A 16251-nucleotide genomic window follows, 5' to 3' on the forward strand; every position below is an offset into this window, starting at 1 on the left:
ACAAAACTTAAGCTATTAGAAAAATATAATGACATTTTTAAAAATTTATGTTCCTGTATAACTTGAATAAAAATAAATTTTAGGGTTATAATGTGCTTATCATACTTCCTGATAATGGTTTCAATTCTGTACACTTGCCCAAGCTTCTCTCCCAATTGTCTTCATTCTACCTTTGTACTTGATGTATACATACACACACACACACACACACACACACACACAAATACGGTGGCCTCAGATAACTTACCTACACAGAGCCTATTTCCTTACATGCAAAATGGGAATAAGTACAAGGTTGAAGGTATAGAAATTTGTAGAAGTCACACTCCTTAGTATACAGTAAGCATTTAATGGTAAAGAATATTTATCTGTTAGTATCTGTACATAAATATTTAGGAATTTTATTATCTGAAAAATGAAATTCTGATTTTGAAATATTAACCCAAGAGGTCATTTAATGGCTGATATAACAACTGCAGTGTTTCCAAATGGACTGAATCAAAGATTCTAAAATATTAAGAATAAAGATGAATGCACAGCCCCCCATAGTATACCAAGAAAAAGACAAGATTAATCAAATTTCGGGAAGATGACTAAATAGAGGCAACCAACATGAAACTCCAAAAGAAAAAGATGGGAAGAAAACCTTGTGAAGAGAAGATATTGAAGATTTGAAGAATAAAAGAATATGGCAATAATTGGGTAAAAGTAGTGCATATAAATAATCAATACGCTTCAATGAAGGTAGAATAGCATTTAGGAAGTGTGTCATAACTCATCTCCATAGCTCACCAGAATGTTGTCCTTGTATTGCAAAGACCTCTTGTTCCATCCAACAGATACACCTTTCATTACAAAAGGTGATTTTTATGTCTTTAGCCTGGATGATGGCCACCAATGAGTGACAGGACAGAACAGAAAATGATGACTCCTTTGGAAATTTGGACAGCTATTTATTGCCCTCTCAAGACTTCCCATTACTGGCCTCATTAAATGCTATCTCTAAAGAGAATGAGATGATTTGTTTTCCTTGTACATATTTACAAAAAGAATGCATTGGTATTTTTTAAAATTCCATCAACAACTATTAAGATTTGCTAGAATAGTGTTACTCAGCTAGTGATATAGATAAATCCCAAAGGTTGTTACCTCTCCTTGTGTGATCCACTGAAATGTCTGGGTAGCAGATTTGTTTAGTGGCAACAGAGCAGACACTCTAAGTCGTCTGAACTTGGGTTTGAATTCTTACTTCATCATTTTCTACCTGGTGACCTTGGGGAAATTAGTTAATTTCTCTAGGACTTCATCTCTTCATGTAGAAAAGAGATAATACTAGTAACCATTTTTAATTGTTGTGAAAACTGGAATATTTACAATAACCAACAATCAGTATGACCTGGACACAAACCCAGCAGAGCCGCACTAGGATTTACCTGCTGATACCAGTGAGTGCCTAATAAGTGTTAGCTACTCAAATCTCTGATGTTACTGTTAGTTCTTTATTAGTATTTTCATGATCTTTTTATTCCTATGGGAAATATGAAGAATTTTTATGCTCAGAAAAACATTTTTTTTAATTATTACCTTAATATGGCTATTTAGAAGATCTGGTATTGGAGGTGAATTAACAAAATATTGGGAAAGTAAAGAACTTGACCTCTCATCCCACTAAGCCAATGACTAGGCACCTCTGGAGAATTACATGACCTCATGCCCCACTCCGGCTACTTTCAGCCATAATTTAAGAAAGTTTCTGGAGCCCGTTTAAAATCATAAGCCAAGTACTATAGACAGCTGTTAACATCTCATTTACAAATGACTTCAAAGTGGGCTCTGTGCCATCCCTTGTGCTCATGGCAGCAATGATAGAAGCCACAATAAGAAGCCTCAAGACACTAAGTTCTAAATCTAAGCTCTACCACTACTCTGTTAGGTGACCTTGGGCAAGGGATGCTTCACATCCTCATTTATGAGAAGGGGGCAGGTGGGTCTGCTCTGCTTGCCAGTGGACCCGTTGTGGCTCAAGGGAGAAACTACTCTGGAAAGCACTGTGTAGTGTAAGGCCAGGGCAGGGGGAATACAATGATGATGGCCTCAGTGTGAGCCCCAGCTAGCATGCAGGTGCCACCACCTACTGAGTTTCAATTAAGAACCCTGGCCAGCAAGGCAAGTCAGAGGGCAGGAGTGTCCAAGGATGGGTAGGGGTACTTAGTAAGCAAGGCACTCAGCTCCAACCAGGGAAAATCTCTCCTTTATCATTAGAATCAAGGACAATGACCTCAGTACCTAAGCCTGAATCTTAAAGCTTCTGACAGCAGGAAGTCAAGGCAGCAGGGGATAGGAAGATATGGAGATGGTGTTTCTGTCTTGGCAAAATTGTAAAGTTGACCAAATTTGTTTCCAGCATCTTTTTCCCCTTTCCTTTCTGAGACTAGACCTGTTGCTTCCCTAAAACCCCATTCCCAGTCTGCAGGATTAGAGAGCCCTTGAGTACCTCTTGGCTAGCTGGTGCACCCAATCCTACTGAACAGGCAGCCATGCCCCCAAGCCTAAGCTCTCCAGAACATGTTCTAAAAGCTATGTCCTCCCGCAACACCTTAGCAAGAGAAATCTTCCTGCTCCATCCCAGCCCTGCCTATTAATTACTACAGAATCAACCAACTTACAAGAAACTGTCAAAGACCTGCATGTTCTTCTAGCTCACACTTCAATAGTTTCATTTTTAAGAAAAATTCTTAAGATGATAATGTCTTAATATAGTATTCCCCAAAGAGTCCGAACTAGGAAATTGCATAATCATCTTTTTAGACAGCATCTTGATCAAATTTCAGCTCCATCATTTACAAGCTGTGTGACAATGGGCAAGTTATGTGACCTTTCTCTTCATTATTTGTAAATAGAGATTATAATGACTTTTACCTGATAGGATTGATATGAAGATAATGAGTTAAAATATGAAAAGTATTTAGAACAGTGTCTATTACATAGTACAGGGATTAATTTTTTATTAATGTATTTATTTTGCAGTTTCAACACTCCTTAACTGCCAGAACCACTGTCAGAACATTGCCTTCTCTAGGAGTTAATATCTAAACTCTTAATGGCCCCTGCCCTATGGGTGATCTCTTCTGTCCTTTGAATCTTCAAATTCTACCTCTTCACTAAGCCAACTCACTCAGTCCATAACCACTCTCAAATATCTTCTAGCTTTGAAAGAAAAAAAATAAAATAAAAGCTTCCTTTGAACTTGCTCCCTGCCTAGGTACAGACCTCTGCCTTGGTTCCAGCTTTTCTCCCCATATTTTCAATCTCCAAGACTTTGATCATTCTCTCTCTCTCTCTCTCTCTCTCTCTCTCTCTCTCTCCCTCCCTCCCTCCCTCTCCCTATGCATGTACTTCAAGAGCAGCTTCCTCATTACCCACTTAATCCTTCAACCACAGTCATACAGATTCGCCTCCCCATTCATTTCATTGTTTTCTAAACCCAAGGGCATGTCCCGACACACACCTGGCCAGCTCCCTGTGCATCAGGTGATACCAAGATTCAGAAAGGGCACATTTCTCCCACTGGCTATTTCTTCCCTGTTTTCTTCTAGTTTCCTCTTGCTGGTCCCATCCATGAAACAAGGCAACTACTTGGTGGTCATGCTCTTCCCATTAGGAATCTGCTCTTGCTCCAGTGATCTCTTGCCACAAGTGTGCTCAGAGGAGGATGTCAGGACAACATGTGAACACGTGGGAGAAAGGCATTCAAGGCAAGGGAACAACATCAGCAAGACAAGGGATTCCAGGTGTGCTGTAAGTACCTAGGAAGCTCCTTAGGATTAGCCCTGGAGAGGAAGCCACAGCACCCTGGAGAGCTTGGACTTTGTTTTATTGACAGTGGAGCACCTGAAAAATTGGGAGCAATTATGTATCTGCCACTCCCTCTAACAGTCCCTCATCCTAGCTGTTTTCTTCTTAGGAAACATGTCCAACATTTACCCCCATTTCTTTCTTTTCCCTTATCACTCTATTATCACTTCACCTTCTCCCTCATCTTCTCAGTCTTTCCAGACTACGACTACACTTCCCATAGCAGCAAGTTCACTCTATTAGGAAACAATGGAAAAACTACCATGACTTCTCAAGAGGAGTCCAGGGCACTCTGAGGACCACTGCTGTGGGCACGGAGGCTGTGCTCTGATGCAGAGGGAGAGCAGCTCTTACACAGCCTCCCCTGCCCAGGTTCCTGCCTTTTCTCTGGTGATATATTTAGCACAGGAGTCTTAAATCTCTGACTCAACCATAAGCTCCCGGAGGGAATTTTATATGGTCCTATGACATTCACAGTGCTGCGTTCACAGCAGGTGCACAATGAATACTTGTTGTCTAAATGAAATGGTGATTTTTACTAATTGCATGTGGGGTGTGCAGGTGAATTGGAAGGTAGCATGGAAAAACAACTTTAGCAAAACACCCAAAGACCAGGAAAACCTTACAAAGAAAGGATGCAAATGTGCAGTCAATTAATAGCCAAACACTGAGATTTTACCCACTCAACAAAATTTTCCCCTATTGCAGAGCACGATTAATGCTTTGATTTTATTATAATGCTGTTTTTTTTTTTAAGTTACCAAGGTTTCCAAAAGACAACTAGTAACCCAGAACCAAACTCCCACTCTGAGACAAACGAGAAAGCAACACAGTAAGGTGAAAAAGCAAGGACTCTCTGCAAAAGGGGATATTTGCCTTCCCAGTTTGGTTCTGCCACGCATTATAGCAGTGTGGCCCTGGGAAAAGTATCTGTCTTCTCTGGACCTAAATTCCCTCTCAATTATTAGATGGGGGAAATTTCCACCTACCTCGCTGCATTATAAGAACTTATTTTTAGAGAATGACATAAAGATCTTGGCTCAGAGTCGGCACCAAGTAACATTAATTCTTTTGTTTTTTCAGCAAAGAGTCCAGTGTTTTCTATGCACCAGACAGCAAAAAGCACGGAGGGTAGATCAGAGAATAAAAAAAAAATCAAATGACAGTTCTCATTAATCTGAGATTATTCATCTTTAGACCCTGTGAAAAAGGATAGAAGCCCTAGATCATTTTCCCATGAAATAAATACATAATGTCCATACACAAACTATGCCTACAGTTGTAAGGGGATTAAACACCATATGAAATTCTTCAGTCCCTCTTGTTATCTTAGACAAAAAAACCCTGCCTCTATATCAGTCTCTCTCAAATATATTTGATAAGAATGGCTTGGGACGCAGGTTTGACTTAGGGTCCCATTTATTTTACCCAAAAAGAATAATCCACAAGACTCATCATATAAGGGAATATTGCCTAAGAAGATCTCACAGTCTGTGGTCCACCTAGTTTTCCTAAATTTACTCACCTTAGCATATGATGACAAGTCAAATTCTTTTAGAAACTGGCACCTAGTAGGTCTTCAGTAAATTTTCTTAAATATATTTTTAAGAAACAACATTACAAAAATAAATGAATGCGATACCCACATCCATTTCCTAGATGATTCTAATACCAAATATCTATCTCACAGATGATCCAGGTAGAAATATTTACTAAATAACGACAATGGAATAAAGTCGGGATTTCTCTGTAGAAAAGAAACAGAAAGAAAGACCTAGGCCACCACAAAGCACTGGCACACATCTAGTGCTGCTTTCAGAGACCCAAGGCCAGGAGACAGACACGTCATCTCCACCTCTGTTCTTGGTTACTGATTGCTCAGTCTCCTGCTCCAATAAACCACTGGTCAACAGAAGCAGTAAAAAGCACCAGACAAAATCAAGTACAAAGTACACATACTACAGCCTGGTTAATAACACATTTTCACTTCTGCATAGAGCACAGGTGTCTCTCCAAAACCAAAAACAAAACCCTCACCTAAAATGTTCACATTTTACAACTTCAAACAACCGTTAAGGCAATCGTGTGTCTAGGAGTCAATCTGTAGCAATCCCAAATTCAAACATTCCAGCCCATGGTCTCAGAAGCCAGTGATAAGTCCTAGAAATCTCAGAATGTTCCCATCAAAATGATATGTAGGAGACTATCTTTTTGAATTTGAAAGCAATTCCACTATCAGGCTCCATACCCACTTTTTAGCAATTCTTTGTAGTTCTTACACAGGGTTTCTGTATAAGAACAAGCACTGCTCCTACTGTACAAAGACCCATTTGAGAGATTCAAATCTGGGGCAGAATCACACGCAGCTGCAAAACCAGAGGCTGGCCCCTGCCATTCTCAAAGTTTAACCACTATTAACTATCAATAGTCAACAAACCTTTTCTTAGGCTTCACAAGATGCAATCCATCTTGTAGCAAGACCAAGTCACCTTGTTTGACAAGACCAACTCCTTTCAGGAACAGAGTGATCTTTTCCCCCTCTCTGGCTAAACTCACTTTCTGTGGCCTCTCAAATCTGGTCTTCCCTTCCCAATTCTTGCCCACTTTTCCTCAAAATGAAGTCTTCTTGCTCACTTTTCCCCAAAATTAAGTCTTCCTGGCCTATTTCCCTATCTGATTGTTTTCCAAAACATCAACAAAACCATTACTTAGAAGTTGATAACAAATTCTTATGCTACTTCTTATAAAGTTAAATTTAAAAGGTGTGTCTTTGGTTTGCTAAAACTAATAGCATGTTTAGGCTAAAACCATGCCTGAAGACTGGACTAATGCCTAGAAATCAGGGATGTACACATGCCATAGTGACACTGCACATTCAAGGAACTCATTTCTGGAGAATTGTCCCTTTCTGATTCCACCCAACTACTTGCATGGTCCCATTAATGTAAGTCTCTTATTTTCTTGAGGCCTTCTTTACCAGATGATTTCTACAGAGAAAACTTCCAAATAAAGGAGAGTGTACATGAGGCAAAGCCACTCTAAAAAATTATTTGGCAGTTTCTTACAAAGGTTAAGAGTGTGTGTGTGTGTGTGTGTGTGTGTGTGTGTGTGTGTGTCTGTTTTGAAAATCCCACTATTTGCACAAGAGAAATTAACAGGTTCATGCACCTGTAAGCAATTATTTACAGTGGTTTCCTCATAATCATCAATTACTAGAACCAATCTAAATGTCCTTCAGTCAGTGAGTGAATACACTTCAGTGTCCATTCAAAGGAATCCTAATCAGCAATTAAAAGGACTGAGCTATTGCATGCATCAACATAAATAAATTTCAGGGCTGTACACCTAAGTGAAAGATGCCAGACTCAAATCTGGCAAAATGTGATACCATTTATATGACATTCTTGAAAAGACAAAATCAGAGGGATAGAATTCAGACTGGTGTCTTCAAAGGCCATGGGTGAAGGGGAGGGTATAAGGAAATGTTGTGGGGAGGTCTTGGAATTGTTCTATATCTTGATTGTGGTAGGGATTATAACACTGTATATACTTTTAAAACTCACAGAAATACAAAAAGTGATTTTGCTGATTATAGAATCACACTTAAATAATCCAAATATAAAAAAAATTTAAATACTAGTATGAAATCATAAAAGACAAAGTGAGAAAGATAATATATTTGCAATGGGGACTAGAGTTTCAAAAATAATAGTGAAACAGTTTGAGCCATACTTTATCTTGAAAAAAAGAAGCTGAAGAGTTTGCTTTATCTCCTATTTAACTAAAGTTAGGTTATACTTGTGATATGTGTTAATTCTTAGAATAGAAAAAGAATCCATTTTTATTTGTTATATAACTTCTGCAACTAGATCTATGCCAGCAGGAGGAAACATCTTCCATTTCACACTTGACTTTTCATAGTCCAATTGTGAAGGAGATCACTTTTTCCCCCCAAAAAAAATATTTCAGGGCATCTTTTTTTGCCCAAGACTTCTCTTAGTTCTTGGAAGACACTAATGGCTCTTGTGAATGCCTTTCAAGCCAACATCAAAGCCCATTTTTCTCCTGTTTCTTGATTATCTGGCCTACTTTAACTGGACCATCGTTTTATGAGTTCAGCAGTTTTACAACATCATTTTCATAGAGCCCATGAAATTTTTCCTCTTTGGAAAGAATTGAAAATTTTCTTTCAAATCAACTTACTAGGCATATTTATTGTGTGGCGGGATGTTGATCAGCTAATCAGACATAAACCTACCAAATTGCTGGTGTTAAGAGGCAAGTAAATTTTTAGAGGGAAAAATTATATTAAGTTATGAGCCTTTAATGAATAGCTCCTATCATGAGAGTTTTACTTCCCTCTGTTGCTTCATAGCTGCAGGGATTCAGATAATGAATACATTAAAAAATACAATTGAGGATGCCTTACATTTTATCCATATCTTAACTCTAAGAACCATCAATGAGTCTTCCATCATCCAACACCTGTTACCCTACACACTGCACTAACATGGGGATATAAAAACGTCTCAGATATTTTCCTATGTGGCAGAAAAATATCATAGCATCATCACCAGCAAGATTCTTCATTGCATAGTCACTGAGCACCTGTGAAACCAGGTCTTAAGACCTTTTTTGATACAAACTTAATGCCATGACATGCCTATGAATTCATTACTATTAATATTCCCATTGGATGGATGAACAAAAGAGTTCTGAGCCATTAAGTGAATTAGCCAGGCAAACATTGCAGGTCCTCAGAAGAGATGATCAACCCTTGTCTGGCTGTAGAGCTTACATAAAGCCAACACTGCCAAAGCTGTAGCACCCTTGGGGACAGCCACACACTGTGGACGCAGTGACAGACCAAGAGCCCATTCTGTCCCAAGTCTCCAAGTCAGCTGTGGCTCTAAGAGCCCCAATTCACAGCAGTCCACAAAGGCTGTCAAATCACTTGAGACCCAGGATGTGCTGAACAGAATACCAGGAACACCTTCTCCAGCAGCAAGGCAGGCCTGAGGATCAGGGAGGGACAAGGAACCCAACCTTCTTGGTAGCTCCCCAGGCCCAAGTGCCCTGGGAAGAGGGCTGCAGGAGGCAGTGAGGCAGGCCACCCTTGTCACCAGCAGCTGCCAGCCCATCCTGTTCCTCACTCCGGGAGGCAAGCCATGCGAGCACTTCTTGCACCCACACTTTAGAAAAATCAGACTAAATATAACCACATTTGCTCTTATGAGCCAGCTCAGAGCAGAGGGTGGGGGCCTGCTCCATTCCACTTGAGGAAATCATGGAGGGATCAGCTTGATTTACCAGGGAGGAGCTTCCCTTGCTTGCTCCTTTGGTTTCAAAAGGGCCATATTCAAGATCCATCTGGGCTGTGGGGAGTGCTGAAGGTTTGGCCAAGCAGATAACAGAAACTATAGGGGAAAAATATATATGTGTGTGTTTGTGTGTGTGGGTGTGTGTGCGCGTGCGCGCCAGACAAGACTTAGAAATCGTCTCATTCACTTTTATGACCACAGGGAAGAACAACCACATCAACCTAATGGAAAAAACCCATTAGAGAGCCCACATTATACATACACTACTGTTTCCTGCCATTCCCCCCACACACACCCATCAAAATCCTACTCAAAGCTTTGCTCAAAGGCTACTCCTTCCGTTAGGCTACCCCGTCCAGCTCAGAACCAGCTCAGAACTAAATGCTACATTTGTTCTCTGCCCTCCCACGATATGGTGTTTGTGCTTTTATTTAGAACTGATATCATTCAGCCTAATCTGCTTCTCTGTCTCCTTCACAAAAGTGAGGGTTGTGGCAGGGGAAGGGAGTTGAAGGGCTCAGCTCCCTCCTTTATTAGATCCCCACCAAATCTAGTAGAGTTCTGGGCAGCAGGCAGCCCTGTACTGCTTATCCACAGAAATGCAAAAGCTGCTTCAACGCCAGTGAATGACAATTTGCAACAGCCCCCCTTTCCATGAATTAAATGCACAACATTCCTGGGGTTCAATCATGGGCTTCAGACTTCAGGCTGCCTTCTTGTAACTTGTCACCACAGCAGATACTGTGACTCAGCATTGTAGACTCTGCTATGCCAGCAAACTTTCGCACCATCTCCCCTCCTTAGCACCAGCCCTTGTTTCTTTTAGCCTAAGAGAACAACAACAAGGCTGATGAGAAAGAAAGGGTGGCAGGAGAAGAATTAGTAAGCACTGTGCTATGCATGGCAACCCTGGATTAGACTGAAGCCCTGTCTGAGAGGGCTGCGGAAGACATGGGAGTGGCAGGAACCTCTGCCACAGCAAGTTCCACCCAGGATTTGAGGCCCCACTTCTGGTTCACACAGTCACTGCACAGGAATTCTCAATGAGTGTCTAGTCACCATTCTCAGGTCCTAAAGCAGAGTGCTCAACAGAAACTGCTGGGATAGGAAGCTCAGAGCTGATAAGTTAGAGAACAAAAGGAAAGCAAGTAAGAAGAAAAGAAGATACTTGGTGATACATGAAATGGTAGAGGACAGGGAAGCGGTTAGTTTAACAACACCATGGCCCTGCAAGGCTCAGTACCTATTAGAGAAACTTGTCCATAGTCACACTGCTTTTATGCCTACTCTGAAGATGATACAGTTGGGAGCTCTCCTGAACCATTTCGGAAGCTACTGTGGAAATCAAAAGTACTCACAATCCTACCTGGCAATTTAATTGTCATCCATTCACTCATCTAAGCTTTCCAGAGGGTCTACCATGGGCCGGGCCTAAGACCACAAGAAAAGGCAGTTAGAAAAGTTCAGGTGGGCTGGCATTGACAGAAAGTCACCCAAGGACAGGAGGAAGCACCTCTCTTTTGCTTCCCATGCCATATGAGGGGAAATTCTTCAGAATGATGCTTCTGGTCTCTATCTACACCTTCTCAGGGGCTGCTTTCAGGACAAAAGGAGGCAACTATCTGGTGATCAGTCCCACCTAGTTGCTGGGGGAACACATACTCTGCTCTCGAGGCTGTCAGTGTTACAGAGGGAGGTGCCCCTGAAGGTCACTGACACAAAGCCAGAAAAAGTTACCCATATACCCTTGTGAGGAAGGTGACATTTTACTGTCCCATTATTACTCCTTTAACTCTGGCAAAGTTCTCAATTCAAGGTGGGTGAAGAGTCAGCATCTACTGGCCCCCAAAACCCAGGCACCTCTTTCCACATTTTCCCCCAGACTTAAAAAAGACCAGTGATCAGTAGTCTTTTTTCCACTCTTTTACAGCAGAAAAACTATAGAATTTGAGCACTAAGTGACTTATCAGAGGTCATTTGATAAGTCAATTCAAGCACTTAAAATGGAAAAGTCAGATCTTCCAACAGATGTCACTTCAAGTGCACTAACTTCCATTTGAAATATTGGGAGGGGTACTGAAAATTGGAAATATATTTTTTTTTTTGCCATGTAAGAAGACTATTGTATTCTACCTGGGATGGAAACACTATGTACAGTGCTCACCCACCCTACTTTTTTCATAAAAATCTAAGGATGAAGGAGGAGAGGAACTGGGAACAAGAAGAAAAACTCTTCTCTGGCTTGGGGGAATCAGGCATTTATATATTCCATTCATGAAACAATTATTGTGGGGGTCCTAAGTGCCAGGCACTGCTCTTAGATGAAAACAAAACTGTCCCTTATGAGTCTACATTTTTCTTCTTCCTGTATAATACTGCAATCTCTTTCTCTCAATAAGGTCAATCAGTCACATGGTCACAACTGTCCACACAGTCTGGCCATGGAGAATGGGTGACTGTAGTTCCTGCATGCTACCTTCTACCTTCTATCTAGGGGTCCTATTTCTCCATTAAAAAAAAACAATACATGCCAATGTAATCCCAATCCAATACAGACCATAAAGTGGTGCCCTTTTCTGTGGTTGGAAAACACACTTTTCAGATGCTCGGCTGCCCATAAATGCAAAACAAAGCATAGGTCACAATAAGGCTAGGGACCATAAGTAGGATGTTCTTAACTTCGGAGATGAAAATATAACCCAGGGAAGCCATAAAACAATAAACAAATGGCACCTCTTTTTCATCTTAAATACAAGGCTTCAGATTCAGCAAAACGAAAGAGTGTCCTACTTGCAATTAACACTTTTACAAGTTCAAGTTTACTTAAGAGAAAGGTTACACATTATAAAATCCTTCTAATTTGTTACTAATTAGAAAGACTGGCAGGCATGAATTAGTGAAAATTTGAGATACAACACACGTGCCAAATACTATGACTTTTTCTAAGGAGAGGATGTACACGCAACACTTCCTGAGAATCTTGATTCTAGGGACCCTCCTATTAGATCCTTCATTTATTTAATTCAATTCTCACAATGTTCCCAGGAAGTAAACAATAGTGAGCCCATTTTTATTCCAGATGTGGAAACTAAAGCACAGGTGGTAAGTAACAGTTTCTATATTTCCTCCTCCAGTTCCTCTAGCAAAATTCCTTATTTTCTGAATCAGTGTTTTTCAAGGGGTTTGGGTAAAGTGGTCATTATGGTCTTGGCCTGGAAACTTTGTATGGGATTATCAAGCACTGCAGGACATTTAGCATTGCCAGCTCACCGGCACAAAATACAAACAGCAGCTCCCAATAGCAGTTTCTACACATCTCAGATGTGTCCTAGAAGGACAATGCCATCCTCAACAGCAGAGGAAAACCACAGCTCTGCTTCTTTGAACATCAAGACAAAAGACTGAAGGGAGGAATTCTTCCTTTAAAAGTCCCCCCTATCTTCAAATATCTCAGAAGTCCCTGTTTATGGCATTTAGGCTAAGAAAGCCTCAGACGCTCTTCTGGAGCCAGTTATCAAAGCTCCATAAATATATGTATTGCCATGTAATCTGCAAGAATTTTTTGAGTACTCATGATGGCCCAGGTCCTATGCTATTGGGTGAGAAGATGAAATCAAAGAGCACATGGTCTCTACCTGCCAAGGGCTTAGAGTCTAGTAGAGAGATTAAGTATGGTAAATCCTAGAGTAGATATAAGCATGGGTGGGTACTAAGGAAGCAACGGGAAGGTAGAGAGACAGGGAGGACTGGAACAGGTTCCCAGAGGAAGAGAAGCTTTTCTTAAACCTTGCAAGATGACATGGGAGGAGCCAGGAAGGTCCCAGTCCCTGCTGAGTAAACTGCCTCTGCAAAGACCAGAGACAGGAATCACATTTTCAACAAAGCTTAAAACACTTCCTTCATTTTTCAAGTTCAGAGCTCATTGTGATTCAGAACCAGGATCTCCTGTTTACTAGATAGGCACTTCAGCCAAATAAGTCACTAGAAAATAAAACAAATTCTCTGTATTCCACACATACTTCTTTTCAGAGCTTATTTTGGTAAGGTCTGGCTCCACTGGTATGATTACCCATTAGACAAGAAATATGAGTAATTCTATACTTCTTACAGTGATCAGTAAATTGTCTTCAAGAACACGGTGGACTGAGGTGGGGTTGTGCCTCAGCTGTAGAGCGCTCGCCTAGCACATGCGCAGCTCTGGGCTGGATCCTGATCCTCAGCATCACATAAAAATAAATAATTTTTTTTAAAAAAGGTATGCGTCCAACTACAACTTAAAAAAAATAACACAGCGGACTGCCAACAAGTGGGAGTATCCCTCACTTGGGGACACAAGAGAAGCAAAAAGATTATAATCAATGTCATCTGATGAGTGAGTGGAAGGGTTCCAGTAGGTCAACCTACGGTTGGTCTCAAGCTCAAAATGAACTCTACCTCGACTTTTTGTTTTTGAGGTATCTGAAATCTTGTCTCCTTAATCAGATGTCACAATGCACAAAGACAAATTCTTGCCCTATTTTTATGTTTGCACAGAAAAGACAAACTAGAAAAGTCTTTGGTTATTTTTTTTTTTAATGGCAGATCAGTCTATCTCCATATCTAAGAGAGGGAAAGAAAGAATGAAGCTCATTTTTGTGGATGTGCTTGGAAAAGCAGGTAGCGGCCAGCTGAGGATCTCTGAACCTGAGACAGCTTAGAGGCAGTAGTTTCCTGAGTTCATGGGTTCTGAGTACAGGAGCTGGGCTGTTGCTACTTTAGGTTGTTAAGACAGTAATTATAAGGAAAGTGAGAGTCAGGTTATATCAATTTCTCTCTCCTGGGACAGGAAGGGGAGGCAGAAGCAAGTAAGCCCATGTGGTTGCTTCTGTTCTACAAGGAACAGGCTCATTTCCCCTTGGCAAGGAGCCTGCTGCTGCTGGCAGACATGGCCTCTTTTTCCTACCTCAGTTCCCCTCTGTAGAAGCACAACTCTGGTGGTGAAGGTAGGCTCCCACTTAGATCCTTGATTTTATCACTTTTTCATTCAGGCACACTTTGACCCTTAATTTGACATCAGAAACCCTTCTGGTCCACGTGTGTCTCCTCTCCCCCAGAAAGTACCATCAATAAGAAAGCCCTTGTTCCAAAGTAAGTGAACCTGAGATGAAGAACTGGAATCCCTTCAAAATCACCTGACTCTACTTTTAACCAGGAAGTTCAAAGGAGGTAGAGCTGTGCAGTTAGCAAGTCCAAAGTTCAAAATTAATTGGGGGAGGGGGGGAGGTGGTCCTCAACGTAAAGGCTTTCCAAAGAGGCGGGCTGTCTTCCTCCAGTCCCCCCACCCCAGGCTGATTCCACTTCGTTTCTGTAAACTTTACTAATCCCTGAAGAGCTGTATAAACACGGACAGGTGTAGGGACACCTTCACCCTCGGGGTACATCTGCTGCGCTGTTGCTGGGTACACTGGGTGCAGGGCCCTTGACCCAATCGCAGTCCAAGCTTCCCGATGACGCACCTGGTCAGGGTCCTCTCCCACGTTTGGGGGGGCAAAGTGAGCATCCCCAGTCCAGGGGACAGCCAGTCTGTCTTGACAGGAGTGGGCAGGATAAAAGGGCACCTTGGGGCTGAAACCTCATGCCGAACTCCCCGGCTTTCCCTCCATTTCCAGCATATCGTTTTGAATTAGGGGCACTCTTCTCGTCACCTCCTACCCTAAAGTCCTGCTCACCCAGAGTCTCTCCAAAGCAAGACAATAATGCGCCTTCCGGCCTTCCTCGCTCAGGTGAGTGCCAAGTGGTGTAGGAGGAAGGGGCCCACTCTCCACCACCCCCTTTTTTCGCCTCCCCACGATCGCCGAGCTTCAGCAGGGATGTGTGGATTGGGGTGCGCGGGTTAAGAGGGAGCTTAAAATGCCCCAAGCGTCCCTTACCTTCCACAGCCATTCTCTCAGAGCTTCCCTAACGCATGCATAATTTTCTTGGCCGAGGTACTCCTCCTGCCCCGCGCTCCCCCCCTCCTCTCGCTTTCGCCTAAATATTCTGCGCTCATCTGCTCCAGGACCAACCTGCCGCGGTCACGCAAAGCAAGCAGCCGGCTCCCTGCTCGGCGCAGGGCGGCTGGGAAGTGTAGTCCCCTTCCTTAGCCGGGATCCTGAGACACCCCGAGTCCCCGCGGAGCGCGGCTTGCGGCCACACTCGGACGGCAGCTTGGGCATCAGCGGGTTCGGACCAAGCAATCTCTCCTAGGGGACTCGTTAAGAGGACAGGGTACCGCGGAGCCTCGGGAGGTGGCTGGACTACATCTCCCAAGATGCCATGCTTCCTTCTTTCGGTGCTAAGAGGAGGGATCGGTGATTGAGACCTTCCCTGTCATTAGGAGCGCCTAGGCACCTGGCCCCCACGCTGCTCTAGGTAGAGGGCCGCCGAGTTGCGATAGGCTCTGGTGCCTGGTCCACTCGTTTTGGGGGGCGAGTAGAGCCACCGGCTGTCTGGGGTGCTCCACCTGAGCCAGAGACCTGCTGCACAAGATGCGGTTGAAACTTGTTCCTCTGGACCCCAGGATGTGTGGGGTTTGTGGGGAATCCCGCCAGGTCCAGCAGCGGTCTTCTAATCCCCCAGGGTGGTTCTGGAGGCTAAATACTTATCATAGGCGTGGGTGAATGCGGGAGTGGCCTAAAAATACCCAATAGACAGCATCCCCAAGGGATTATTAGGAGCAAAACCTAGGAGCCAGGATTCCATTGAAGGACATCTGACCAAGAAAACCTCCCTGGCTAGTGAGGTGTGTGAGGCTTTCACCCTCCCCGGCCTGGGAGTCTGTTGGTGGCCAGGGATAGAGCCTAATAATAGTGCCCAAGAATTAGTGTTCTTTTGACTTCTGAACCTATGCTCTACCTTCAGGAGCTGGTGATGCTATAAGAAGAAAGGATACGGGGAATCATGTAGATGGCAATATAATTCCAGAGCTGGTAAATATTGAAAAAAAAAGAATAAGCTCCCAAACTTTTTTTCTCCTGCATGAGGAAATACAGATGCATTTATGACTGGAAGGAGAAAGGAAATGATCATGAGAACTATCTGATTTAGGATTGGATTA

General features: G+C 42.5%; 1 protein-coding gene across 4 annotated transcripts in view; it reads right to left on the minus strand.

The window, feature by feature from the left end:
• Window positions 1–15233, minus strand: part of SAMD12 (sterile alpha motif domain containing 12) — a 392394-nt gene extending 377161 nt beyond the window's left edge. For all 4 annotated transcript variants that reach the window (XM_081266869.1, XM_081266871.1, XM_081266868.1 and 1 more), the window contains exon 1: window positions 15086–15233. In XM_081266869.1, the coding sequence (XP_081122995.1) occupies window positions 15086–15098 (13 nt within the window). In that variant the 5' untranslated portion in view covers window positions 15099–15233. The remainder of the gene's footprint in view (window positions 1–15085) is intronic.
• Between the last annotated feature and the right edge of the window lie 1018 nt (window positions 15234–16251).

This window comes from Spermophilus citellus (genome assembly GCF_964194105.1).
Source record: "Spermophilus citellus genome assembly, chromosome: 14".
NCBI lineage: Eukaryota > Metazoa > Chordata > Mammalia > Rodentia > Sciuridae > Spermophilus > Spermophilus citellus.